The 26,837-nt window shown below is 39.5% G+C and overlaps 1 protein-coding gene across 2 annotated transcripts in view; it reads left to right on the forward strand.

Annotated features, from left to right (window-relative positions):
* LOC136447576 (active breakpoint cluster region-related protein-like) overlaps positions 1 to 26,837 on the forward strand; it is a 36,050-nt gene continuing 9,213 nt past the window's right edge. Inside the window, exons 1-18 of one of the 2 annotated variants that reach the window (XM_066446579.1) lie at positions 1 to 381; positions 3,962 to 4,843; positions 10,787 to 10,854; positions 11,227 to 11,304; positions 11,813 to 11,998; positions 14,419 to 14,526; positions 18,409 to 18,445; positions 18,813 to 18,865; positions 19,194 to 19,331; positions 20,092 to 20,216; positions 20,908 to 21,005; positions 21,500 to 21,618; positions 22,223 to 22,273; positions 22,406 to 22,468; positions 24,537 to 24,612; positions 25,621 to 25,679; positions 25,799 to 25,841; positions 26,238 to 26,309. In XM_066446579.1, the coding sequence (XP_066302676.1) occupies positions 57 to 381; positions 3,962 to 4,843; positions 10,787 to 10,854; positions 11,227 to 11,304; positions 11,813 to 11,998; positions 14,419 to 14,526; positions 18,409 to 18,445; positions 18,813 to 18,865; positions 19,194 to 19,331; positions 20,092 to 20,216; positions 20,908 to 21,005; positions 21,500 to 21,618; positions 22,223 to 22,273; positions 22,406 to 22,468; positions 24,537 to 24,612; positions 25,621 to 25,679; positions 25,799 to 25,841; positions 26,238 to 26,309 (2,581 nt within the window). In that variant the 5' untranslated portion in view covers positions 1 to 56. The remainder of the gene's footprint in view (positions 382 to 3,961; positions 4,844 to 10,786; positions 10,855 to 11,226; positions 11,305 to 11,812; positions 11,999 to 14,418; positions 14,527 to 18,408; positions 18,446 to 18,812; positions 18,866 to 19,193; positions 19,332 to 20,091; positions 20,217 to 20,907; positions 21,006 to 21,499; positions 21,619 to 22,222; positions 22,274 to 22,405; positions 22,469 to 24,536; positions 24,613 to 25,620; positions 25,680 to 25,798; positions 25,842 to 26,237; positions 26,310 to 26,837) is intronic. The other variant, XM_066446587.1, reaches the window with a different exon arrangement.

Genomic DNA, 26,837 nt, shown 5'->3' on the forward strand with positions numbered 1-26,837 from the left:
ACAAGATTCCAACTCTTTTCTTGAGACTGCCTGCTATCGGGGGATACAGACCCAACATGAATGCCATCGTAGGGAGGATACTGCACGATTCCAAAAAGAAGAAAAGTCCTTCTACAAGTCCGAAGATTTCTCGCCGACGTCATGAAATCACCGTCCTCCACGAAACCGTGGTTCTGTCGAAGTTCAGTCCCCGGGACACAGTACCTATTCAACAAGAACCTCATCCAAAAGATACAACAGAAACGTTCGATTCTGGAGATGAGCGGGACATGGAAGACATAGAAGCGGCAGGGGCGCGATATTTGCGGCAAATGTCGGCAGCTCGGAGACCAACCGTCACAGAAATAGTCACGGGGAACGAGACTCAAGACGACGACACAGGTATATAGCTGTTGATAAAATTATCCATTCTCACCTGTCAAATTAAGGATTGTTTTACTTATACTGAGAATTCAGTCCATACTTCATTGGACCCGCGGCACGTTGGCGGCTTCGCTGCGTCCTAAATTGAATTTGTGTTTCCCATGAAGTTGACTTTATAATGGGAATACCATGCATGCAAAACGCACAAGTACTTCTAAAAGACAACAAAACACAGAAAACGTAAAAGAATATTCGTTTTCTTTGGATGAAATTCGTTTAGCGCGGTGTCAAATCGCTCGCGGTCGCAGTCGCAGCGAGGTCGCCTACGTGCTCCGGGTCCAGGGGCTTTAGATCCTGTGTTTCAAGGTAAGTCTGGCGTTTGGCAATATTCTAATATTAATCTTCACGTGAAATGTCTGGACTCGTCAATTGACTCAGGTACCCAAGAAACATGAGATAGTGCTAAATGATTTTCAAGACAAAGTAGACTTTCGGGAACAAAAACAAAAAAAGAAGTCAGTGCTGCCATCCACACATCCTTTCACAACCACACCTCTTTCTCTATGTTAGACTCATCCCCACCTATAATAGTTGTTTACGTGACTAAAAGAAGGAATGTGTATGATGTCATGTAATTTAAAAGTTACTTTATATAGACTGTCCATAAAACTGAAATAATTTGTTATGTTTGATCAGATCTTGTGTACTACGAGGACTAATTTCGACATCTCAAATATGTTGTTCATCGTTCATTGTGTATAGTATATATTGTGCATATCATTTTCTTTAACGTTATAAGTATTTCAGAGGTTGTGGACATATGTGTAACATGATTGTTACACCTCGGTGTGTTAGAAAGGGCATCTAGTCAACGCGTTCCGTAAATACTGTGCATTGAAAACAAGTGCATGCAATATTCCATCTTGGTCCTAGGTGGCGCTATTCCAGCGTTGAGTTTCCAAACTTTTGTGTCCTGTGCATTAGGAATGGAATACATGGACCATGTAATATCTTTTCGCCTAAGACTCTTAATATCTCTCTATATATTCTCTCTATATATACATGTACAAATCAAACAACACAGATATCATGCGCCAGTAGAGATAAATACTTTCATACTACATAAATACTACCATACAAACCCCAGAAAGATCCACCAACAATGCTGGCCAGTGAAACGTTATGTAACAAATTAACAATGCAATCGTCCAACATTGTAATGGAAAAGGAAAGAAAATAGAAAAGCATTCCAAACCTGATGCGTGCGATAGCATATGTAGGAACTGTGGAAGATAAATACGGTACTAGTATGTTACTTTGTATATAGACCCCGTTCACACTCATTTTTTTCAATCGCGATTGAAGTATAATCGCGATTGTTCGATCCGATCGCGATTGAACGCAATATATGTCGTGAGTGTACATACATACATGAGTGGTAAGATTTCCTGGTGTTTTTCCCTTGATGTTCGGGAAGTTCCCAGTCATTGCCCCGGAGCATTTCTGCTTCGTAGTTGTCCTGTTTTACATGCTTGTTGACTTTGCGTCATTCACTAAACATTTCCACACGTAATGCACGCGGTTTCTGTTTATATCTCGAGGGACAAACAATCCTTACTTTACAGTAACCACATACACTTCCTTCATACTTCGCCAGCCCTAACGATTTACCTTCATCTTCATGATGATATGATTTTATTTTGCCATTTGTGTATGTGTTTGGTTGGCGAAACTTTCCTTAATACGTGTATATCACGGACAATTATTAATAGATTGTTGATAACTCGAGGAGGACATAATGATGATGAAAAGTTTTATATTGATATATACTAGGAGTCAGCAATGATACAGATCAAGCAATTTTTACTGCAGCGTTTTCTTTCGCTGGCCCCATCATTGAAAAAGGAGTTTCTTCAGCTGTGCCAATGTCATAATCTTAAAATGTTGGCCTCTTTCCAGGTCGCGTGAGAAGTTTAGTTTTTACTATGACAAATTTGACAGAGGGCAGGGGAAGGGCCCGCCCCTCCCTAGCCGCTTTTCCAAATAATCGGTCACGTATCCTTTTTGTTCATTTTTGTCACCCATTTTAACTAATTCACTTCAAGGGATTACAATATACCAGTGAGGTTCCAGGTCCAGGACCCTTAGGAAAACGATATGATGATAGTGAGAACGTTTGAAAACTCACTGTTTATAGAAGCAACAAAATCATGTGACAACAATTCACGATGAAAATGAAAGTTAACGTCACACATATGTTGGCCTTAATTACACTCTTATTCCCATGGCGCAAACAACAGTGGCAACAAAACATATTGTCAGTGTAGACATTTCTTTATATATACAATTGCGCATGCAACACAACATTGCTTGAGCTATATACTGCTCCCGAAATAGGCACTTGAATGTATGTAGTCTGACGTCACCAATGACACTTCACTATTGTTTTGACAATGACTCAGTGACCCTGAAAACGCCCAAATATGGTAATGCCTATTTGCAGATACGTCATCATTGCTTCTCCAGCGGGATCGTCTCAAATCAGGTTGTTTGCTGTGCTGATAAGATCTCTGTTGTCTTGTTGATGTTTCTACTGAAACTACACATCACCGGAACAAGGAAGATGTAGCCATCGGATATTAGCGTATTTAACACTTCCTTTATTTCCCGGAGTATTTCCTGTCGCCGTGACAACCTTTTAAAAGTTTATAACGCTACTTTACTTAGTTACTTTTCTGTATGGGAAAGCTGCAAAGTTTAACTTTATGTTCGTTTTTTTTTTCATACATTTGTATTAACAGACGTTATTGTTTTCTCATAAATCACGTTAAAGGGATTTGCACTTCATGCAATATTTCTAAAAGTAATAAAAAGTCTTTGTATATAAGTACTGGTTAGTTCTGCTAGTTCACTTTAGTGACGCTGAAGAAGAGTGATGGATGTCACTCGAAACGTCCGGAAATAAATCTCCGAATATTTATCCAGTTTTTCTCCTTATATAAAAGTAATAAAACACGGTATCGAGGCACATTTTCTCCACACAAAAGCATTTTGCTATCAAATATTTCAATATTTCTTATCTGAATTTGATACACAGTTAGAAAATGATAAATAGAAATTATTTCGCTTGATCACTCTGCGTTCGACTTTCGCAACGCCCCCAGATCACTTTACCTCATTTGCATACGTCCCGTCCCACACGGCACCGCGCAGGTCAGTCCGTCAGTCCTGTCCCGGGACAGCGAGTCAGACCTGTGATTCAACAACAACATTCCGTGTTTTTACCCTAACAAAAGGAACTGCAACTCTACCGTTTATACAGCTGAAGTCACATGGAACTTAGGAATCAATGACGAACGTCTGCGGGATAAAATTAGATCGTTACAGCGGGTTCCGCCTTTGCGAAGTTTGTTGATCTTGGTCGAGTTTTACCGAGGCCGAGGGAGACCGAAAATATCGTCTGCAACTGGTGAACTTGAGGGAACGCCGTATAATTTTCGCAGCTGTGAGGACTTTGAGGGTCTCTTAAAGACTAGGACAACTTTATGTGCTGCCTTTGAGGTATTTTGACGACATATTTCTTCATTTATGCAACCAGATATGGAAGGAGGAGCGAGCGAGGGCGGGGAGGGCCCCTGGACCGAGCTATCGACGAAGTCGTTGGACCCGCCCGAAGTCACCGACCAATTCGACACCCTCAAACACTGCTGGGCTGTGGCTTTCCACCACCAAAACGTCCCGGATTTCGCCGACTTGAGCCGCCAGGAGATCGAAAGACACCTCAGCGAGAGCCGCAAGTCTGCAGAGGACCTGAAAGTACGGTTAGAAAACGCTGAATACTGCGTGAAGTACCTAGAGTACATGCAGTACGTGAAAGGGGACCGGGGAGGAGTTAGGGGTGACGGTGAGGGGACGGCCCCGGGACCCGGAAGTGACACAGCGCGGAACGAACTCAAAGACTCTGATGAAGAGTTCTACAGTGTGGACGACTTAGACCGTGAATCTTTCAGAGCCGCCTTGAATGAAGAAAGTACAAGTGAAAGTGTTAGCCCCACAGACCAGCATACAGAGGACACACCTGTCCATACACCTGTGGATGAAGAAGAACAAAGCCCTATGGAAAGCGAAAGAGAGCTGTCTGTTTCAGAAAGTCTGTCCCCCATCGAAAGAGACCCATTCGGGGAGAGCAGGTTCAGCGAACTGTCGGTCCGAGACAGTATGATAAGCGTCGGGAGCCAGAACGTTGGTGACATTTGCGACCTGGATGAAATAGACCTGGATATGGATGAGAACAACGACAAAAATAACGATGCACCAAAACAGCTTGAGCTTCTGACTATGACGACGAACGACCGTGTGAGCATCCGCATCAAGAGAAACTACGACATCAAGTCGCTGGGCGACCGGAAGAGCGTGATGTCCGTTGATTCGATTTCCAGCGATATCCCTGAGGATGAAGTATTTGAGAGCAGGAGGAAAGGTAATGTAGTTTTCCCCGGCTGTTTCCATGGGGCCGGTGCTGTGATTAAGTTTATTACGGCAATCTTCTCGCAGGAAATCAAATTTGTAACGGTAGGCTAATCCAAGAGTCAGACTTTAGTGCTGCAAGTGAAAAGCATTGGCGATAACGCAGGGATCTCTTCAGAAATTTAGAGTATTATCATCATAATGATGGTGCTAGGGGTAAAACCACCCAAGGTGGCACACATGATGATCTAGGATGTAAGGCCCTCTTTCCTGGGCGTGGAAGGTCTGACTAGCATTTTGCTTTTTCAAATACAAATGGAGTTTGGAGTTAAGCTTTGCATCTTAAAACTGTATTCTATTTCTAAAGAGACAAGCAAAAATATTCATTAGAAAAACAGTATTTCCGGGATAAATCCTTTGGGGCGATCTATGTAATGTATTCTAGTGTCTTTGGGGAAAGAGTTTCAGAATACGGTTTTTTGAACCTACTTGCTTTGGGGAAGTATCAGAAAGGGGAAGAGAAAAACAGTCATTTGTATAGCGTTGACCTTCCAATGCTTCCATAATGACTTTACTTGCAGACAAGAAAAGAAAGTTACTCTGAGTTAATGAGATAATTATTTTCTGCAATAGTTATTTATTTATTTATTAATCTTTAGGGTGGTCCCTTCAGTTAACATAGTAATATGATTTGTAGTTTCATTTGAATTTTGATCATGTTATGACTTCAGTTAGCTGTATGTTCACGTCCCTTCCAAAATGACAGAAGGCAAAGTTCCTCTTTTGACCATATACTAGTATAGGATTAGAGCTGTCAAAAACACAGATAAGCCATAAGGTTGTTTTACCAATACGTTGCCCAATTCCATACAAAATCGTAATACAACAAAATACACAAAGTACTGATTATGATTGGTTTCACACAGAAGTGATTTTATACTGATTTCTTCTATTTTTGTTCTCTTTTGGTCATTTCTGTAATCGATTGTAAGTGGGCGTTATCATTTAACCCTACAAATGTCATGGGTCACTTACAAGTTATACAACACCCACTTTTAATCAGCACTATCACTGGGAAGGTTAATGAGGTATGAAGCAAGAAACATCACATCAAGTATGTTCTTCTGGATTGGTCATTACCCCGCTCTAGATAATTAGGATGTTCGACCACTTGAACCACAGACTGTGGTACGTGCTTCCCCATTGTGATCTAGTTCCCACACATTCTTTAGCCCCTACACCAGGCATTCTTCAGCCCCTACCTCAGTTTTCCTGGATACACAGAATCTGCAATATTGCATAGTGCCTTTGGGAGAGTTTCCCGGAGAAATGTTGGGCTTTCTTCCTTTGTGGATTTGGTCATCCTCGTTTCATGTGGGTTTCACGGCTGGATTTCAGGCTACGGTTTCCGTAAACAAAAAGCCTTGAGCAGCTTTTGATTATTTTTTAAAACTTTCATACTGTACATGCATTCCATGTCTGACTCCATGTACATTTGTACATTATGGACTAATTTTGAGATTCAAAATGACACCTTCTCATTTCTGAGGGCCTGCATGCCCCTTTTACGTAGAGCGTAATCCGTCGTAAATCGGCCGTTTTAATTTTACGTAGAGCGTTGCCGACCACTCCATAATTTAGCGTAGAGCGTAGGGGGGGCTTTCTGAATTTAGCGTAGAGCGTAGGGATCCGGAGGCTTTCTGAATTTAGCGTATTACGTAGCCGGCCCTCCGAATTTAGCGTAGAGCGTTGTAGGGACCCCCCCATACAGGCCCTCATTTCTGCATAATTTGTTTGGGTTGGAATTAGCAAGAGGAAAAGGTCTTTTTTAAAGCAAATAATGTCTACATTACCAGGAAAATAGGAAAAGAAATTGATAAGGTACCCAGTAGAAAAGATATCATTGTTGATATATAAACAACACAGTGTTTGGATTAGAATAGGCAAATGTGGGAAAATCTTTTTTTTGTCATTTGGAAGCAAATAATGTCTGCCTTACCAGGAAAATAGGAAAAGAGATTGATAAGGTACCAAGAAGATGAGATACCACTGTTGATATGAATATTACATAACCGTAACTGGAGTTACCTATATCCCAAGAGGTTACCAGAGTCCAACTCATGCCCCAGATGTGCCAAAAATTCTTGATAGGATTAACGCTTATTAATGTCAACTGGGATTCTGATAATCAGGGGCTTTTTCTACTAACAGCATCAATTATTTATAGCAGAATTGTTTGGCACATTCGTCAGTCTGTCAGTAGGGAGCACTAAAACTATGGGAGGTTGATTGATATGTCCTCCTTATTGTAGTTTTAGTGTGTTCTTATTGATTCAAATTACCAGAGGTGCAAAAAAGGTAATAATTTAACAGTTTGAACACTAATGTGTTTATCAGAAAATATAGCAAAGATACATGTGTTGCTTTATTTACCTGTGGAGCATGAAAAGATTGGAAATGGAATACATGTACCTATCTTGTATCTAGGCTTTATTTTTTGTTGTTGCATGTCAAGTTTCAGTTTCAGTTTCAGTAGATACAAAGTCTTCCATATTTATAAGCAGCAAGGAACAATCTTGAGGTTAAACTTACAGATAAAAAGGAAATATTTTCCTGTGGTATGGGCCTTTACAGTTCATCTGTCCATATGATGTAACAAATAAGAATTGTAAAAAAAAAGAAGATTTCAAGTCTGTGCTGCAGAGAGGGGGAGCTAGTCTTGCGATTTCTCTTTCATTTGCTCAACCACTTGAGAACTCACTCACTCACTCACTCACTCACTCACTCACTCACTCCATCTCTCAATCCCTCTCACACACGACTTAAGTCAGTGATTTTCCCCCTCAATTGACTATACACTACCTCAAGGGAGGAGTTTCCTATGGGGCACAGAGAACCGCTTGTTAATATGGTGTATATGTGGACCAGATGGTCCCTGTATAAAGTGCCAAATAGACATGTGCCCTCTGGGTCTGTTTGTTGAAACTACATAGCTTGCTGACAGGTCTGTGCTACTGTGCAGACCCATCAAAAATAACTACTGCAGGAGCAGACAATTGATTCTTGGAATGGCCACAGGCACTGAGGGAAATCAAGGACATGTATACAGGAAAAGAGTTTTCTGTCCATAAACATTGGTGGTGTGTTACAATGTATTGTAATGCATTTACTTGTGTAGTGGTTAAGGAGGGAATATAAAAGTAGAAGGTTTCCACATTGTTCAAAGTTCATGGTCGAAACAATTCTGTAGCACAGTAAAATTAGAAAACACATATTTGCGGTGTTATAATTTAGCTATCCTGGTCACCATTCTCTACAGGCTGGCTTAGGGATCTTTTAATGTGCCTAGTCTGCTAAGCAGTATTAGACCGGTTTCTGTCAGTCTTTTTAGCTGGCCTTTCAAGTTATCACTCATTTCAAGATTTACAAAGTATTCAAAAAACTTTGTAGCTTTAATATAACACCCTATAATTAATTCAGCATCTAACTTTTTTAACATACAGAGACACTAGTTGAAACTGTGCAAGAGGTGTAATTCAGACTCATACTTGAAGCTTCTGTCACAAAAATGTGATCAAAATAAAGTCAGGAGTTCTAGTTACTCTCTAACTTCCAAGCAGAGGTTTGGCTTTGGCAGTTGGTTTTTGACAGGTTATTAGGCATTTTTGTCAGGCTTTCTATTTTGTACTGTCACCAAGTATAAAGCATAAAGCATGGTGACATAAAGCATGAAAAGAGGACAAAATAGAAAGCCCAAACAAAAAACTATATCTCCATTTTTCATGGAGATAACAAACAAAACCAGCCGGAGCCGAGTCTCTGCTTGGAGAGTAGTCAAGTTAGTTGGACATTTACACAACGGGACTGTTTCCTGGTTCATAGAACTTTAAGAAGGCACGTTTTTACCAAGTCAATGAAACGTTGCAGGTGGGAAGGTGATTTATGGAAATTACGTGTGCCACAGATAGGTGACACCAGGTACGTGACACTGTGTGTTGACACTTCCAGTACATGATGGTGATGTGCATACTGTCATGTACCCTCCTGGGCCCCAACCCTTCAGGCAACACAGGGTTACTGTCAAGTTAGATCAGGTGAAACTACATGGGGTTACTTTGAGCAAACATCAGTATGTAAAATATATAAAACACATGGTGGCAAGGTGGTCTTCTGGTTAGGGTATGAGAGGTCTATAACTTTCATAAGTGTGTCTGAATCAGTTTGTTTGTTCAGTGTACAGGTCAATGACCTGTAATACAGGAAAACCTAAACATACATACATTAAAAAGTTGTGAAAGCAATAACTGTTAAGTAATAATTTCACTTCACATAAGGTTTAGCTAACCCCAAAAAAGAGAACGCCTGCAAAAAGTTTACATTTTTTAAAACCCAAAAGGTCTTATTGAAAATTGCTCATGATTGTTCTGATCAAGTATGATTTAGTGAACACTCAACATGTAGGTGTGCCCTCTCCATCCCTTAGTATCTATGTATAAGAAGGAAGGAGGTACGAATTGATAACTTTAGATAAACACTTATATCATGGGTAAGGCTTCTTGGAAGCCAAGCCCAGTAAGCTTTCCCCACGTGGCCATGATCTGAAACTGTACTTTGGCCAGAAAGGCAAACATGACCCGAGGTCATGAGGTCATATGAAAACAATGCCTTAAACACACAAGATAGAGCTGACCAATGTCTAAACAATGTAGCCACCCGTCTTTCCTTGTTGTTTTTTCAAATGTTTCACTTTGGGTTTTTTTCCGCAACTGGATCTAACTTAAGTAACAGAGAAAACTTGAATGTCGATTAGAAAAATGTGTTAAATCAAGTTTTTTAGCTTAGGGAAAAAAAATCATTTCCTCAATTAGACTAGATTTAGAGCTACAGTATTTACATCAGATCCACCAGAATGACATTCAAAACCTCTGAGACACACCTTTAGATTATTTTTAGGATAGTAATTGTTACACCACCTGGATATTTTTGTTGGGCCAAGATTAACACTTAGAGGTTATGTTTCTGTTGAAACAGATTTATGAGGGTCTGCATGGGGGGGGTGCATTGGGGGGGCTGGCAATGCTTTACGCTGAATTCAACAGAACCCTCAACATATTACGATAACATCAAGGAAGTCAATTACGCAAAATTTGGTCGCCTCCCTACTATTTACGTGTGTAACGAAGCTTTCCCTACGAATTATGGAGATTAGAAACAGGCTGCCTACGCCTTACGGAAAAGAGCATGCAGACCCTGATTTATTCTGCCTGAAGCGTGACTATCTTACCTATTCATCTTTAGTAATTATAAGTCAGGTCACAAGGGGAATGTGCAAGTCACCAGATAGAATGGGTGTTCCCATTGTCATCTGTCAGTTGTGACCAACCTTTTGAACTTGAATAGATAAGGACTCCAAGAGAATTTTGCATGATGTGTAAGTCATAAATTTGAAAATAAAAGCACTTCTGCCAGTGTTATCATTTTTGTCAATCTTTGGTAAAAGAAATAAGAAAATCATCTACTATGATCTAGTCAGCATGTATCCCTGGTGCCCCAAGAAAAAGTCAAGATTTGTAATTATTTAGGCTCTATGATTGCTGAACATAATGAATGTGTTGAAACAACAAATGTTTATTCTGATCTGTCTGTATGGTGTGCACTGGCAAGATTGGCACTTCTACTAGCCCATGCAGGGCAATCAAGTCATTGAACTTGTCTAACACTGCCCCATAAGCAGCTTAAGTTATGTCTCCTGTGGTACATTCTAAATTTCTATTCATCATACTTTTTACTTTATTATGATGAAGTTTCTGTTCTCAGTGAATAGAATAGCTTCTTAAGATATTACACTCGTTATAAAATACAATGTACTGTTTAGCAATTTTGTACAGTGAAGTTTGAATTTGAGATTGTAAAAAAGTTTGATTAGATTTTAATACTTCTCTTTCATCCTCCCCAGTTGCTGTAAGCCCAGACGATGGAGTCAACACTCTGAACACCAGTGGCAATGAGGACGACCATCACTATGTGAGACTTCATCTTTGCCATTATTACAGTGGCTAGAAACAGAAAAGCAACAACAGACCATAATATCATATCATGACATACATGTATTATCACACCACAAATACTTGCATTGACAAACTTTCGTGTGTCACTAAATTGTATGGTGATTCTGACAACTTGCATGTACTTGTATCTATAGATTGCTATCAGTCAATTGTCATAGATTCTCTGGTGTGGTTGTCAATGCGTATGTGGCATAATATAGATGTGATGGTATCCTGGCTTATGTAATTTTCATATGTTTTTGAGTAAATTAGTAGATTTACAATGTAGCTGTCATATATGTTACACTGTGTGTTTTTAATGTGTAAAAATTGAACGTTGTGTCCACAGAGAATGAGAAAACTGGTGATGGAGGGAGTTCTGGATACGGAGTCGGTCTACCTGAGCTGTTTGGACGTTCTGCTAAAGGTTAGAGGTCAACTGTTGCTATGGTTACTTCATTTTGACACCGGATGTTAGGATGGCACCAGGATGTTTTGGTTTAGGGTTGAGCTTCTCAGAAAGACAAACATAAAAGTAAATGGAGATGTAAGATTTCTGTTTTGATTGTAGTACACATGCATGTAGTTCATTCATAATGATGTACTAGTGACCACCTCTACATAAGGATCACCTTGCCAATGTGACCACTTTTTGCTGGTCCCTTAGATTATTTATCCCATTGACACAAGCATTATATTAAGAATCTTCTATGTAGTGACCACCTGTCTACATATACCAGATTTTATTGGTACCCTGAGTAGTCTCCTAATGGGCAGTATTGACTGTACATGCTTATATTGGTACAATAACAGTTGATTCCAACAATTTGTTTTTCCCCGCAATACAAGAAGATTTATGAGGTATAAGGGAAGATTTTTTAAGTATCGGGGACGACGTCTAACAATTGATTCAAACAACATGTTTTCCTCTGCAGTACAAGAAGATTTTTGAGGTGTCAGGGACCACGTCTCAGCCTGTGCTGTGTGCAGAGGACTGTGCTCTCATCTTCTACAAGGTGCGGGAGCTGCACAACATCCACAACGACTTCCACAAGGGCCTGCAGCCCAAGATCAGGGACTTCACCATCCAGCAGGAAGTGGGAGACTCCTTCAAACTACTGGTCAGGCTTTCCTATTGCTAGTACTCGACACCGATTTATTACCTGAGTCCTCCATGAAAATGAGGTATAGGTTCTAGCCATTTTGTCTATATGTGTTTGTGTGTGTGCATGTGTATCCGGCGCAATAGCTTATGGATTGTGATAGAGCTGTGTACCTAAACAAAATATAGGTACTGGTACAGGTACACGGGCTTAGGTATAGGTCCGGACCTGAACCTGTACCTAAACTACCTAGTACCTAAACTACCTAGTCCACCAGCAGGGTTCAGGTATTTTGGACCTGTACCTAATTGATTGTACCCGGTACTGTATCGGTACAGTGTACCTACGGTACACAGCTCTAGATCATTGTGACAATCTGTTGTGTCTACATTTTAAAAGTGTTTTGAAGAGTAACTTGTTTTGGTCACTGTCTTATAAATACCCAGGCCTCCGCCAATGTGAAAAAGCCAATAGATTCAGCTAAGATTTCACTCCTTTGAAAGTCATTTGAATACTCTCCCTCCAGACTAGATGTTTTTATGTTGCCATTCTACATCAGCATTGAAATTCGATGGCCAAGAAATTAAGAACCTCAAGCTATACAATTGTCTACTACTGGTATTGTACTTGTTTGATGGATCTTTGGTCTTTACAACTGAGATCTAGGACAGGTTGTACCCACCATGCCTGGGCTCCTTATATGTTTCCATTAGGGGCCGCCACTAAGTATATTTGCTGTCCCCTTGTTGTTAAGGTGTAATATTATTGTTTCTGGGCAATAGCCATTTTACAAAGTGGGAAATGTTGACATTTGAGTGATGCAATGAGACGTCATTCCTTCCGCCCACAAAATTGCATTGTAGTATTTGTACACTCTTGTGAGTATTGTATATGATTATCATTAGTTGGTTTAGATTTGTATGATAGCTAGTTCTTAATTTTCACTGTTCCATATTTTGTGCACAATCATTTTAGATGAGCTACATGTATATTGTATTGGAAGAAGTAACTTGTCTTATTTTCTTCCAGATCTACAGTTCAATAAAGATAGGTTTGTCCTTAGGACACACCAATTTAATTTCTTGGTTAACAGAATTTAAAAAAAAATGATAGATTGGAAAATCAACATGAAAACAGAATCTCAGAGGAAAGTTTCAGGGAGTGAACAGGGTCAGGTGCAAGTTTTCACCCCAGCCTTCTGTTTTAATGATGTCCTTGTGCTAAAAATTAAAAAAAAAATCTGTTAACCAAGAAATTAAATTGGTGTGTCCTTAGGGCTGTCTCCAGGACCTGGGCTTTTGTCCCGGGACAAACATTTGCATGGGAAAGAAAGAAAAAGATTCACCCAATCTGTCCAAACAATCTGAACTCCTTGACATGAAATTGAAGGCAACTTAAGCAATATTAGGGCCCAAAATATGGAAATAGAAAAAATGCTGATATCTTTATACATTGTAGTAATGACATTTACTAACACTATTTAGCACATTTGCGTAATAACTTCATACTTTGAGCATTTTAAAACCACGCAAAAATGTGCCGTACAATGATTCCCTTAGTTTCGAAACCCCGGCAACAATTTTCAGTGAGTTCTCACATCACAACGACATCATATTTTTGCATGATGGATGTCGCTATACATTCTGGGGGTGTTGTTTGAACTAATCATGACTTTGTATAGAAATGACTGAATAAATTGGCTTTGAAAATCCAATTTTCGGGCCCTATAATATTATACTATAAATATTGCTTGGGTTTCCTTTAACAAAGTTGTTGTTTCATCACCTTAAAATAACAGCTTAAATAACAAAATTTAACAGCATGGCCTCCCGAACAATGATTTATGTAACACTGGGTTGGGACACTGCTCCAGGCTATATCTTTACCTTCCCAGTGTGGGTGTTATAATTGGTTCGTGACACTGTTGACAATTTGACATGCTATAGTTTAATTAAATCCTATATCTGGTCACTGACATTTTGTGTGGCAATAATTGAACTAATTATACTATTAGATGAAACTACCTTTTCATTCACTGTTCATATTGAACCCGAGTAAACCTGGACAGCCTGACTCAAACTCAAGTCAAAGAAGATTAATATGTTTTTGGTGGTGTTTGTTTGTGTTTCTGTGTTTGTGTTTCTTGTGTTTGTTGCCAACATACAAGAAGCAGTGGATGGATCCTTATGACATTTGGTAGGTGGGTAGGGGTCGGGAAAATGAAGGTCAAGTTCGATAATGGGCCTCCTACAGGCTTTCTAAGGTACTGCAGCCTAACTTTCGGTTTTTTAAACTCGTGTTCTGGACATGCCATGGTCATGATTTTTTAACGGTAGATAGCTCTTGTTTCCATTTAATATACTGGTATGGTTACTTTTCCTCAGTCTGTAAAATGTGAAAAAGGGTTAACTAGAATTTTTAATATTGTTTTCTTACAGGTGTCACAGCTCCCGACGTATGAAGAATACCTGAAGAACTATGAGGGTGCCTTGCAGACCATTGAGCGCTGCCGACGCAGTAACGAACAGTTCAACAGTGTTGCGGCGGTAAGTTGAAGGCCAAGCAAAACTTCTTTGAAAACGAAAGTTATTACAAGAAATCTGAAAAGTTTAATGGAGCAATTAGGTGCAGTGTGTGGAAGGCCTAATAAGACATAGAAAGAAATGTCATACAGATACTTAATATGTTGATGAAAGTTAGAAATCCCCGGACGAACAACATTCAGTTACTGTACTAAAATCAACAGTAGCTAATTGAACTATTGGCACAAAACTTTGTCTTGAATTAATCTTCTTTTAAAGACTACTTCAAGACATCCTAAATTGTCTTAACCTCATTAACATACCTATTCAGAGCTTTGGTATAAAACCTGGTGTTCTCAGTCCTACCGTTAGTCACTGACGAAAGACAGTGGATGCTGTCTGAAACGTCTGACTGTTTCAAAATTTTATCCAGTTGCTTGAGTAATTATTTTTGGCGTATCATACAGATACTGTTAAGAAATTAAACGGCTATTCACGACAGGAGTCCAGCATTAAACCATGTAGTACTAGATTACTGTTAATCTAGAAATGTTTGTAGAGTCCATTCCAAGTCACCGCACGGATGGTTTTTTTCTTTGTTTAGAATTAATTTGAACGGTTTGCAAGTATTTCTAATACATAGTTTATACTTTGTTAACATTTCGAACTTGGTTTTAACTTTGTAAATAATTCTCTTCAATCCAAAAACATTCGAAACATTTCTAAAGCTAATTACGATATTCAGAAATGATTACAACTAAAGACCTCGCGAGAAAATCTTTTTTTTCGAATTTGTTACAAGCGGTTAACGAGCTGTGAAAATCAGTAATCCGCACTGGTCGATTGCACCCCAAAATAGAACGTGGCGATCCTAATCAGATTCTTCGCGACCGGCAGTAGTGTAAACTGACACCCCCAACTTGCGTCTGGAAGTCTGCCCCGACGACAGACTGGGTGCCGTAAAAACAATAGGTATATAGTGTTAAAAAATTCCATGAAATTTACACGCACGACTTGTCGAAAACCTGTTATGTTTGGTTGAAATACTCCGGTTAGTTTGTGAAAGTAACAATAGAGAAAACGTACGGCCTGAGTGTGAACTTCCGGGTCGCGAGGCCGGCGTATTTTCTACGATAGATGTATTACGTGGGACCGCGCATGTTTTGTAAAAGTAAACAACAGAGAAGCCGCTTTTTTTGCGACCCGCCAAACATTAGCAAGTGCCCTAGCGGCGCTGCGGGAACGCTCAGTATTCTGTATAAAGAGCAGCGAGCGGCTAGTTTCGGACGTTTTTTGTTTACGTGCTGGCAATTTGACATGTACGATCACGCATGTGATGCAAGCCTACCCTGGCCATCTAAATACGGTAAATTTATGCGAACGCCACGCGCAATTTTCAAAAGAGCCAGTGACAGCGCCGGACTGGCGGACGGTTGCTATGAACTGGCGGTTGCTAACATGATGATGGACGGCGGCAGCCTCTGTTCTCTGTTGAGGGCGTGATCAACGTGTTGTTTTTCCACAAGCCGCCAGAATTTGCCGTGGGAAAGTTTCTTCTGGATGATAAATTAGCGATATTTGTGCGAACTGTTGCAGAATTTTAATGCTGCGATACAACTAGTAACTGTTGGATTTTTTGACCATATTCGATGCTTTTTCTTCACACAACGGATTGAATATTTGAAACAAGATGTGGATATCGTTCGTGGCCAGGATTGAACGCTAGTTGGCGGGACTTACGGTGCTGGCGTAGCTTCCATGTCACTTCAACAACTAGTCTTCCTCGATTTCAGCGGTGATTTATCTGTACTCTTGGAAAGATGTTGAAAATACCTAGGACGCTATACTGAGGGTATATAGTTTCGCAGTCCGTGACATTTAACGGTGGCAAGGTTTGAACAAGAGTAGAGTAGAGTAGATCCTTTCGGCCAGGTAGGAAGGTTTATTCATTCTAAATAAACTTAACATCAACTAGTTTGCGTACATTTTAAATCTTACAATTCATAAATCTTATTGTAAACTTATGTTACGGTGCCCAAGTGCCGGTGAATCTTTTCGGGGTTTCTTGGGCTCTGGGATCGCCTGGGTCCCGAACCATCCCTGCGCCATAGTATGACCCCGGGCGCCGGGCGTACGATGACTTGTAGTGCAGTACGGAACGTATCTATTTTTCGTGTTATTGTTAATATCAATAATTAATACACAAACGAAACACTGTCGTTTATTGAAGTTCAAATTTATTTCTTTGCGTCAACAGTTTTATGGATGGATCGGTGTTACTGTTTCCCGGCCTGTTTCCCTGTCTTCCGCAAGGTTGCTTTGGAACACTCGCGACGGAAAGTTGGAACATTACCGAACTCAAGAGATATCTCAAGACTGCTGCGTGGTCGGATAAAATTGTCACAAAATGAAGTCAAAATTTTCAGGACCGTTTTCCTCGCATTTCTTGTGACGATGCAGGCAACATATGGCCCGGCAGGGAGCCACACACGTGTAAATGACTTCACGGGCGACACGGGCCCGCAGTAACACAAAAGGCACGCAGATGTCGACAGCTCTGGTCCGGTGCGCAAGGGCTAACGATCTCACGCTGCGCGGTCTAAAAATATACTGAAGCCGCGTGGGCATGTGGCGCGGGGATTAACGCCCAGCAATAAACATTTGGAATTTCTTCGAAAGCCGTTTTATGGTTCGAAAATATTGCAAATAAAGACCGCTTTCAACAACAGGTTTCAATTTCTTTGTTAAACTACAGAACTATTTCGAATTAATGTCCCTGCGTTCTTGACACTTTATTGAACAGAATATCAAAATTGTTAATAGTTTATAACAATTCAGAAATAATCCGAATCTATTGCAAATGTAGTTTAAAAATCCGTGCGGTGACTTGGAATGGACTTGGAGTGGTTTAATTTTTGCAGCAATCATGACAACACAAATATATGCGTCTCTGATGTGTTACTACAGTAACTGTACTATAGAATTGTTTCAGCTGCAAACCTAAAACACCACTAAAACCTCCTTTCATTATGCTTTTACCAAGAAATTTAGAACCCATGAAAAAAGATGACCTTATGCCACACCCTGACCCTGCTTTCGTAACATGCTTAATATGATCGTCATTGTGGGTTTAGACCAATTTTCTAAAAGTGCCTGAAGGCCCTGATGTCAGGGAGCTCCCAGACTGGTACAACATTCTGTTTGCTTTTGGGGCAGGCATTAAATTTCACATGCCTTGCATGAGAGCTAGGCCTTGCATGAGGTAACCTGTCGTGACAAGTTACACAAATATGAAGAAGGAAATGCTGAGTTCAATGGTAACATGTTGGCTTTGGGCTATTCGGCTTATTCCATAAAAGAAATTGACAAAGGATGGTTAACTAAGTGGTCAGGGAACTCCCTCCGTATCCCTTTGATTACCATCTCTCTTGTAGTGACAAATACTGTTATTTCCTCTTTCACAAATCTAATTAATGCCATGGCCAATAGAAATCCATGTATACAATCCTATAACATGTGGAGTATGTAGCATGTGAATATAGCATGTGGAGGAGCTCAAAAGATTTCATACAGCCATGGCTTTGTATAATTGTCTTTTAGAACTAGATCTACTGTAAATGCCTTTAAATTTGCAGTGATTTAATTTTGTGGTGAGGAGGAAATGGAGTGGTCATAGTGGTTTTAAATTCATGATAGCGCTATAGTCACATACATGTACTGTACAGTAATGGAAACACTGGAACCTTTACGGATTTAAGATTGCGATGGAGCTGTCACTGAAAAAAACATCAAGTCATGCAAAAATTTGAAGAATTACAGTACTCAGTGTCTGTGAGATGCGCTACACATGTACCATTGTCTGTGGGTTGTTTGCCATCTAACTGTAACATGTTGTCTCCTCCACAGAGTGTAAAGAATGGAGACAACCATCAAACTCTGGAGGGTACGTGCAACATTCCTTCAGTCTGACCTAGGCGATATTCACTCGGGGGTCGTCTCAAAAGTTGGGTTGGACATAGGAAACAGTTGTAGTGAACTTAATAGTCAACATACACCACACACATGTATACAGTATATATATATATATATGTATGTATAGAGAGAGAGACAGACAGACAGACAGACAGACAGAGACACATGGACAGACAGAGAGATTGTAAGAGTCTGTATTGTTTTAGTCAGAGAATCTGGGTTTGGATCGCAATGAAGTCCACTTAAGTCATCTTACAAAAAATACTTGTTGTTTGTCTAATGTCCTAATAGATAATCTGCTATACATGTATTTTACATATTTGCTTATAATATTTCAGCTCTAATTGTGAGACCAGTTGAGAGGGTCACCAGAATCACACTTGTCCTGCAGGTAAGCTTATTCTAACAATAAGATGCATTGACTTTATTGACTTTAACTTTATTGAAGAAAATCCATTTATTGATGAACTTGAAGAGTACAAAGGAAACAAAATAGTAGGAAGCTCATATGTGTTGGTAGTAATCATAGTACATGTACAAGGCTAAATTTCTTCCAACATTAAGGTATTTCCCTTATCAAATTTTACAACGACCACCGTCGCCTTCTTCGGGATCAATAATGTTCATTTTGATTCTAACCCTTTTATTGTGTTACGTTATCCTTGTTTGACAAGACATAGACAATGCCAAAGCAGTTTTCTCATGTTGCTGTTCCACAGGATCTTCTGAAACACACCCCTGTCAGCCACCCTGACCACATTTCCTTGAAGGAGTCACTGGAGACATCACAGGCCTTCCTGGACAAGATCAACAAGTCTGCCTTCTCAGCACAGGGCGACAAGACCGATGGCATCTCGGTGAGTCGCTGAAGAAACTACTATTAAAGATTTAGTTTATTTATTGCTTTGGCTGTTCAGCACACAGAGCCAGGTCTGCCCAACTAGCCTGTTGCTATTACAAAGGATTGGAATTTTGACATGGACAGTATAGCAAGCTATAACAATGTTCTAAGTACATGTACATAAAAATGTATGATGTATGATTCAAAATAATGTCTATAATGGTTGATGTTTGAAAACATTAGCAAGCAGGGACAACAAGAAAGGGAACATCTCATACCTTTGAAATGTTAAGATTTTTTTGTAAATTTCTTGACAAAATATGACACAAGCATGACCAGTTCATACATTACATGCTCCACTCTTGGGCTCATGACATCCTTGAGTTCCTGACTTTTGGACATGTGCCAACATTCACTTTTTGCCGGCCTGCCGAAGAAATTTTGACGCAGGCCAGCTCAGCCTTCACATCCTGACAGTCTCGGGTACAGCTTAGCCTGACAACAAACTTGAAGTTGAACGTACACCAAGACAAACAGACTTAAAACCATTCCTCCGTTTTCTCCATTTTATTCACAAAGAAGACATTTGCTTGTGTTCAAATGTCTTTTTACTGTGACTAAGACCCTATTGATAACAGCTCAATAGGAATTATTGTACATAGTACAAAACGTATTTGATAAGAAATATTGGCTCTGTGTTTTGTTCCTGTTTCAGTTTGACAAACACAATACAGTCCTTTTGTCTGTTGTATTAAAACAATGCTATTTTCCCACAGAGCCCGCATCGTCAGCTTGTGAAGGATGCTTTCCTGGTGGAACTGTCGGACGGGAAGCGAAAGCTTCGTCACGTGTTCCTCTTCCCAGACCTGCTGATCTGTGCCACCCAGCGTACCACCAGGAAGTAAGGAATCCAACACACACTACAATGATGATTGTTGTATTGTTACGTACTATATGGGAGACTCGAATAGATAGGTCTTGACTCTGATGTGTACGGATGCAGACGCCACTAAATCTATTGTTTACATGTCTCTTATCTTTTCTTTTTGTTGTACAATGTTGTCTGATGATATGATTATATATACAAATTGTTGTGTACCTAAGAGATGAATATGTGGTTTCTATCAAATATTTGCTCCTGTCAAATATTGTGTTATGTTTGTGCCTGATATGAATATAGTTGATGACTCATTTAGTACAAGTTAGCTGAATATGGTAATACCCGTCACACAGCAGGAAAATCTATCAGCAAACTAATCTGTAAGCTCTAGATTACATTTTATGTAGCACACCCGGTGTTCTTTCGGTCATCGCGCAATTTTTAGAGATTGGCCAATGTTTGCAGGCCACCAAGCCCTGTCCACTGTGATGGGGTAGATTTTCAGATGAAAAATATGATGGGTCTCTGACAATTTGAAAATTCCCAAGCCATCTAGTGATCAGCAAATAAAGCTAATAACTGTGTGAATTCGAAAGGGGCTTTAAAGAGTGGCTGATATCCAATAATTGGTGGCTCAAAAAAGTTTTGCAGCCTCTAACCTGCTAAAAAAATAACACTGCAGCAGGAACTGAGTGTTCTTTTGTTTCTACAGGATCTTCAGCCGTGAGTCGATGCGGGAGTCGTATGAGTGCCAGTGGTACATTCCCCTGGGGGAGCTAATGCTGATTGCTCATGATGTGCAGCACATAGGTATGGTTTGGACAGGCTGGTGCATTTGTGTCTTAATTATTGTAGATGCATTTCAGTTTGTGTGGTTTTAGTTTCATGGGAGGGAGAAAATGGAGTGTTCGCAGTGATTTTAAGTTAGCGTCTGAGACAGTAGTAGACAAGAGGGCAAAAAATTTTGCGGTGGTTTTAAGTTCCCGGCGAAGAGCTTTCCAAGAAAACTGCGGAAGTAAAACCACCGCAAACAAATCTGCATTTACAGTACTAGAGATAGTGCTATCCTATGGAATGTTATTCCCCCAACTCCTACATAATGAAGTTTTAACATGCCTTATGATAATGTTGTAATGCAGGACAACAGTGGAAAAATTACTCTCTCGTTGTCACAATTCCAAGTCAGTTCCTGTATACTGAGATGAGTTTGTGGTAAGAAGTTTGTTCAAAGACATAGCAAACATTTAAAACTTTACAGTGCAAGACATTTGGATGAACATATCTTTTTGTCCTGTACCTTGCAGACAGCAGCCCAGTACCAGTGACAAGTGCAGTTGACATGGAGAACCACAAAGCCAAGGTGGCAGAGCTGAGGAAGGAGTATAGAAAACTGAAGGCTAGCAACTCTGATCATCCTGCACAGGTAGGTGTGCTCTATAGGTTAACAGCACCCTCTAGCAGAGTAGGCTGGTACTGCAACTGTGGATCCTTGCTATACAACTCCAAACTTTAAACACACTTGGCAATTTTATTCAGTGGTACAGGCTTCCGAACAAGACAAACTCTTCTGAATGCTATTTAGTTAATGTGACTTATCTTCTTGCATTATCTTATTCATTGTTCTTAATGACAGCAACCTCAAGGATCACTTATTTGTCCTCAATGTTGCACTACGTGTTGCCTTTTCCATGTCCTTGATTCTCTTTCTTCCTTTTCTGTCCTCGTGCCTCCAGCGGCGTGTAAGTAAATCTCTTCACTTTCTTGACTTATTACCTCGTAATCATCTAAAAGTAACTAACATGCAATATCCTGCCCACTTGTACACTTCCTAGTCTCTTTTAAGAAATATTAGAATTTCATGTACTATCAGTATTGCTGGTCTAGAGATCATCATATCTCCAAAATGCACAGCTGTGGTTGATTGCATTGGCACAATTTCCTCAAATGTTTTTCTATTTTATCTGATGCATCTGCAGTGAATGGTGTGTATTTGTTGGGGATTAAAAATCATGCCTTCTTTCTTACAGCGGAAGGTAGTCAAGGGCATAGAAAAGGTCAAGAAGAGGCTGGCGGAACAGGTATGTTAAGTGAATTAGAAGAAACAGCAGTCAGTGCAATTAGATGTTTATATTTCCTGATATCAAAGATTGAAATCAAAGATTTTCATTTCTTCAGAAGTTTTTATTAAGTATGATGCTCTCAATTTTCAGGAAGCTGCACTGACACTGGCTTTCCCCAGTCTTCCATTCAGAGTCTTCCACAAGAATGGAAAGGTAATAGTGGGACTTTGTTCTTAATACTACATTGTTGGTCTTTATTATGTTTAGCCATACCTAGTATGGCTAAACATATTGTTTTTACTCATGTTTCTTCTCCTCCTCCTCCTCCTCCTGTCAAATCTTCAAATCGATTCATCTCTGTCATTTTTATACCAAATGACCTGATATTTGGTACAAAGGTAATGTAGGCAAAAACCAATGTGCGTTTTTTTTTTTTTTTTGATATTGACCTTGAAAGTGATTTTATTGAGGTTTTTATGACAAATGATGCATATCTTGGCCTCCTGCGCCCTGGTGTTTCAACCGAATGACCTGAAATTTGCTGTATATTTGCCTTGAACAACTATTTAAAGGACTACATTCCCATTTTTGGCATACATATCTTCAAAACGATTTATATTGGGCTTTCTTGACAATATTTGCCACTTCTGTCACTTTCAATACTACATATGACCTAAAGGTCAGTGACCCCAAGTGCCTTGCACCTGGCCTTGCATGCCTGTGAGCCTTGCGACCACCTGATTGGTCAATTGAGTTAATCTAATTATCTTGCATTTCTGGCGCAGGTGTAGGCTAGTATTCATGCCAAATATGGTATGGGAATTCCTAGGACATGTGATTACATGGCTTTGTTCACTCTTTTTTTTAAAAAGATACACATCTCCAGTTCCTATATGTATTAAACCAAAATAATGTGAAATTTGGCATGTACACAGGCCCTCATTCAAATGTTTGCCATACAGCCTTTCAAAACGATTTTTTAAACAAAGAATTTTTTGGTTTCGTTATTTTCAACCCTAAGTGTATACTATTGAATCATGCATTCAAACAAAGGGGTGTCACATTTTTATGTTTCACCCATACTATCGCTGAAATATGTTGTTTTTGGTCATTTCCTTCTTCTCCTGTCAAATCTTCATATATATCATTATGTATACTATGGAAAACTTCATTCTTCCCTGGGGTTGATCTTTTTTAATTCAATTTTGAACTGGGTTGATTATGCGCAAGAGTGTAATTTTCAGCAGATATTTTTCCACTGGTCTAGTTTACGTGGAGATGGCACGGAATATCCCATTCTTGCAAGGGGAGGATTCTGTAATTATTTATTTCAATTTTGAGCTGGAATGATTATGAAAAAGTCTATTTGTTAGCAGAAGTGTATTTGTTAATTAATAAGTGGATATGGTTTTGGACTGGTCCATATTGTGTTGAGGTGCTACTGGAAGACTCCATTCCTGTATGGAGAGACTGATAATTTTTTTTAAACTCAATTTTGATCCATTTTTTTAGTGGAAGTATTTTAGAATGGTCCATTGTTATTTTGGGAGAGTCCATTTTTTGCATGGCGAGGAGTATGGCTAAACATGCTGTATTTGCTCGCAAATGTTGCCTTTCTAGTTAAGATATGAAATGTTATTGTGATTAACTAAAATAGAATATTAAGCATATTCATGGGCACAACAAAGGCCACGGACTTGCATAGACCTGAGCAAGAATCTGATGTCTCCATGCATTTCAAGTTTACATTGTTAAACAGTATTTAATGGATTATTTCAGTCAAAATCTAGAAAAAAAAAGGAAAATCCCCACCGACAGATTCTGATTTATTTCAAGACTGTTAGAAGACATACAATATTAACTTTCCTAGGCCTTACTGTTTCTGATTCTGATGAAGACTTTTGAATAAAAGGTTGAAACCAGTAAATTGTTGTCTCAGCCATCATCCTTCTGACGCTAGATTGACTTTCCCAGGCCTTAGGCCACACCAATTTAATTTCTTGGTTAATGGATTTTTTTTAAAACTTTAGCACAAGGACATCATTAAAACAGAAAGCTGGGGTGAAAACTTGCACCTGGCCCTGTTCACTCCCTGAAACTGTGTGCACCAAAGTACAAACTTTCTTTTGAGATTCTGTTTTCATGCTGATTTTCCAATCTTTTCAAAAATTCTGTTAACCAAGAAATTAAATTTGTGTAGCCTTACTGTTTGACAGAGATGAAATCAGTGAAAATATAACTCAACTGTTGTCCAGATGTAACATGTTTTGTTGTTTTGTAGACATACACATTCCTAATGTCATCAGGAGATGAGAGAGCTGAGTGGAAGGAGGCCATCACAAAACTACAGGAGAAATGTAAGACTAAGACAAGTGTGGTCTTAAAGGCATCCAGAGCATTTTATGTGGCTTGAAAATTGGAAATATTCTAGTTGCTGTAATCTTTATGAAATTGTCATTTAATGCCACTGTTACCACATTTGCGTGATGATTACATGTCACAAGCGCTCAAAAGCCACGCGAAAATAAGCTACACAATGATCCCTTTAGTTTCACGCGCCTAGTGTAATTAGATTGAAACAGAACTCAAAACGGTTTTTTCGTCGGTAATGGACCGTTCCCGTCGAACACCATATAGAACCCCCTGTTCTATTTGGAACACCTCCGTCAAAAACAGCGCTAGTGGGACAGAAATGACAAGCAGAAATGACAATGCATATCTGGGACAGATATCTCACTGCATTGGCTACATGAATACCCAAGAAAAAAACGAAATGAAAAAGAAAATATCTCGGGCACTCAAGGGGACGGAGCTTACGTAACACATTGCCAACTACTACCAAGTCCGTCTCTCATGTACTTGTGCGTTATTCCTGTGTTCGACTGGAACGGTCAGTTCTCTGCAAGTTCCGGCGACGGGACGTCACGTTCCAAGAAGTCGGAAAATTTAAGAACAAAAACGGCGGCGCTGACAGCGCTTGGATTTTTTTTTGAGTGCTCAACACACAGCGACATCGCATCTTTGCTCCTTGAATATCGATATGTAATGGTATAGTGTTATTGAAACTTACTATGTGTAGAAATGGCTAAAAACTGGAGTTTTTTAATTTGAGTTTGAAGCCACATAAAGTGCTCTGGGTGCCTTTAAGCAACTTGTTCTTAAAGGAGACCCAAGTAATATTAGGGCCCGAAAATCGGATTTTGAAAGTCAATTTATTCAGTCATTTCCATACGTGATTAGTTTAAACAACATTATCACAATGCATAGCAACGTCCATGATGAAAAAAATATGACATCGTTGTGATGTGAGACTAAGTTTGTGGCAGGGGATACTGACATTTGTATATGAAATCATCCATTTCCAGATCCTTCCAGACCATCCCTGACAAACTATGAGGTTCAGGCACTACTAAACTCTACGAGGGTAGGGTAGATTTATTTGCTCCTAGAGTGTTGATATCTCATGATTTGAACATTCTATATTCCTTAATCAGTTAATGCAATGGTTTTGAAATGGTATTCTTTGTGTTAAAATTTTTTCAGGTACGGAAAGTCAATACTGTTGGTTCACTGCTGCTTAATGACAGTAAGTAGAGAAAAAATTATGATTTTATATGTTTTTTAGATCTTATAAACTACAAAAGTACATGAAGCATGGCTCAACTTGATCACTCTTAGATTTCATCTCAAATGCAAGCACTAGAAAGATGAATGACATGGGTACTATCACCTTGTCCCTAGGCCTGTTGCCTAACTCTGTAACCAATAGGGAATTGGGTGTCAAACGGCTACTTCAAATTGCTAAACGATAACAAGCAAAAACAGAGCAGGTTTTGCTATCGTAAACCTGTAAAAAGCGGAGATGAAATAACTGTAAAAGCTAGCAGTGCCATTCCTAGATCGAACCTCCTGGTAACCATTGTTTTCCTCATTATTGTACTTTTCTGGAGTTGAGTAATGTTTTTTCTCTGTTCCTGTATAGGTGATGAACCAGCCCTGTCAGGTAGCCTGTGTGTGACAGTCCAGTCAGCTTCAGGCTTCACCGAGGAGGGCAGTAAGTGTCTGTCATGTCGTGTCACTCAAAACGGAATGGAAGGGCTTGTTGATTGCAATAACACATTATATATGATTTGGAGAAGAAGAAGCAGTCTCTACCATCATAAAAATCACTATGAAGCAATTTTTCTTCAATATAGTGAAAGCCCATATGCTGTTTCACAACTTGATTCTACAAGTTTATAGTGATTTTTGGGTGAATTGCTGCAAAGGTCTTTTTTTCTTTTTGTAATACCATAGGTTCTGTTCGCAAACATTGCCTTTTTATGCCATGTTGTTGCATGCAGTTTAGTTATGTATTGCTAGATGTCTCTCCAGCACTACATTTGAACTGCCACATCACTATCATCCTATATATATATACATATAATTTATATGTACCATGCAATGTGAAGTTTCCTCACCCACATGCCTTGTGCAGCTGCACTTTTGTTATGCTATCAACTTGAAGGTTGAGACTACTTCTGTTGTGCAGTGTGTTTGAGTGTAGCAACTATAACATCGGGGAGTTGTGAGAGCTGGAAAA

The sequence above is a fragment of the Branchiostoma lanceolatum genome, chromosome 1 (genome assembly GCF_035083965.1).
Source record: "Branchiostoma lanceolatum isolate klBraLanc5 chromosome 1, klBraLanc5.hap2, whole genome shotgun sequence".
NCBI classification, from domain to species: Eukaryota; Metazoa; Chordata; class Leptocardii; order Amphioxiformes; family Branchiostomatidae; genus Branchiostoma; species Branchiostoma lanceolatum.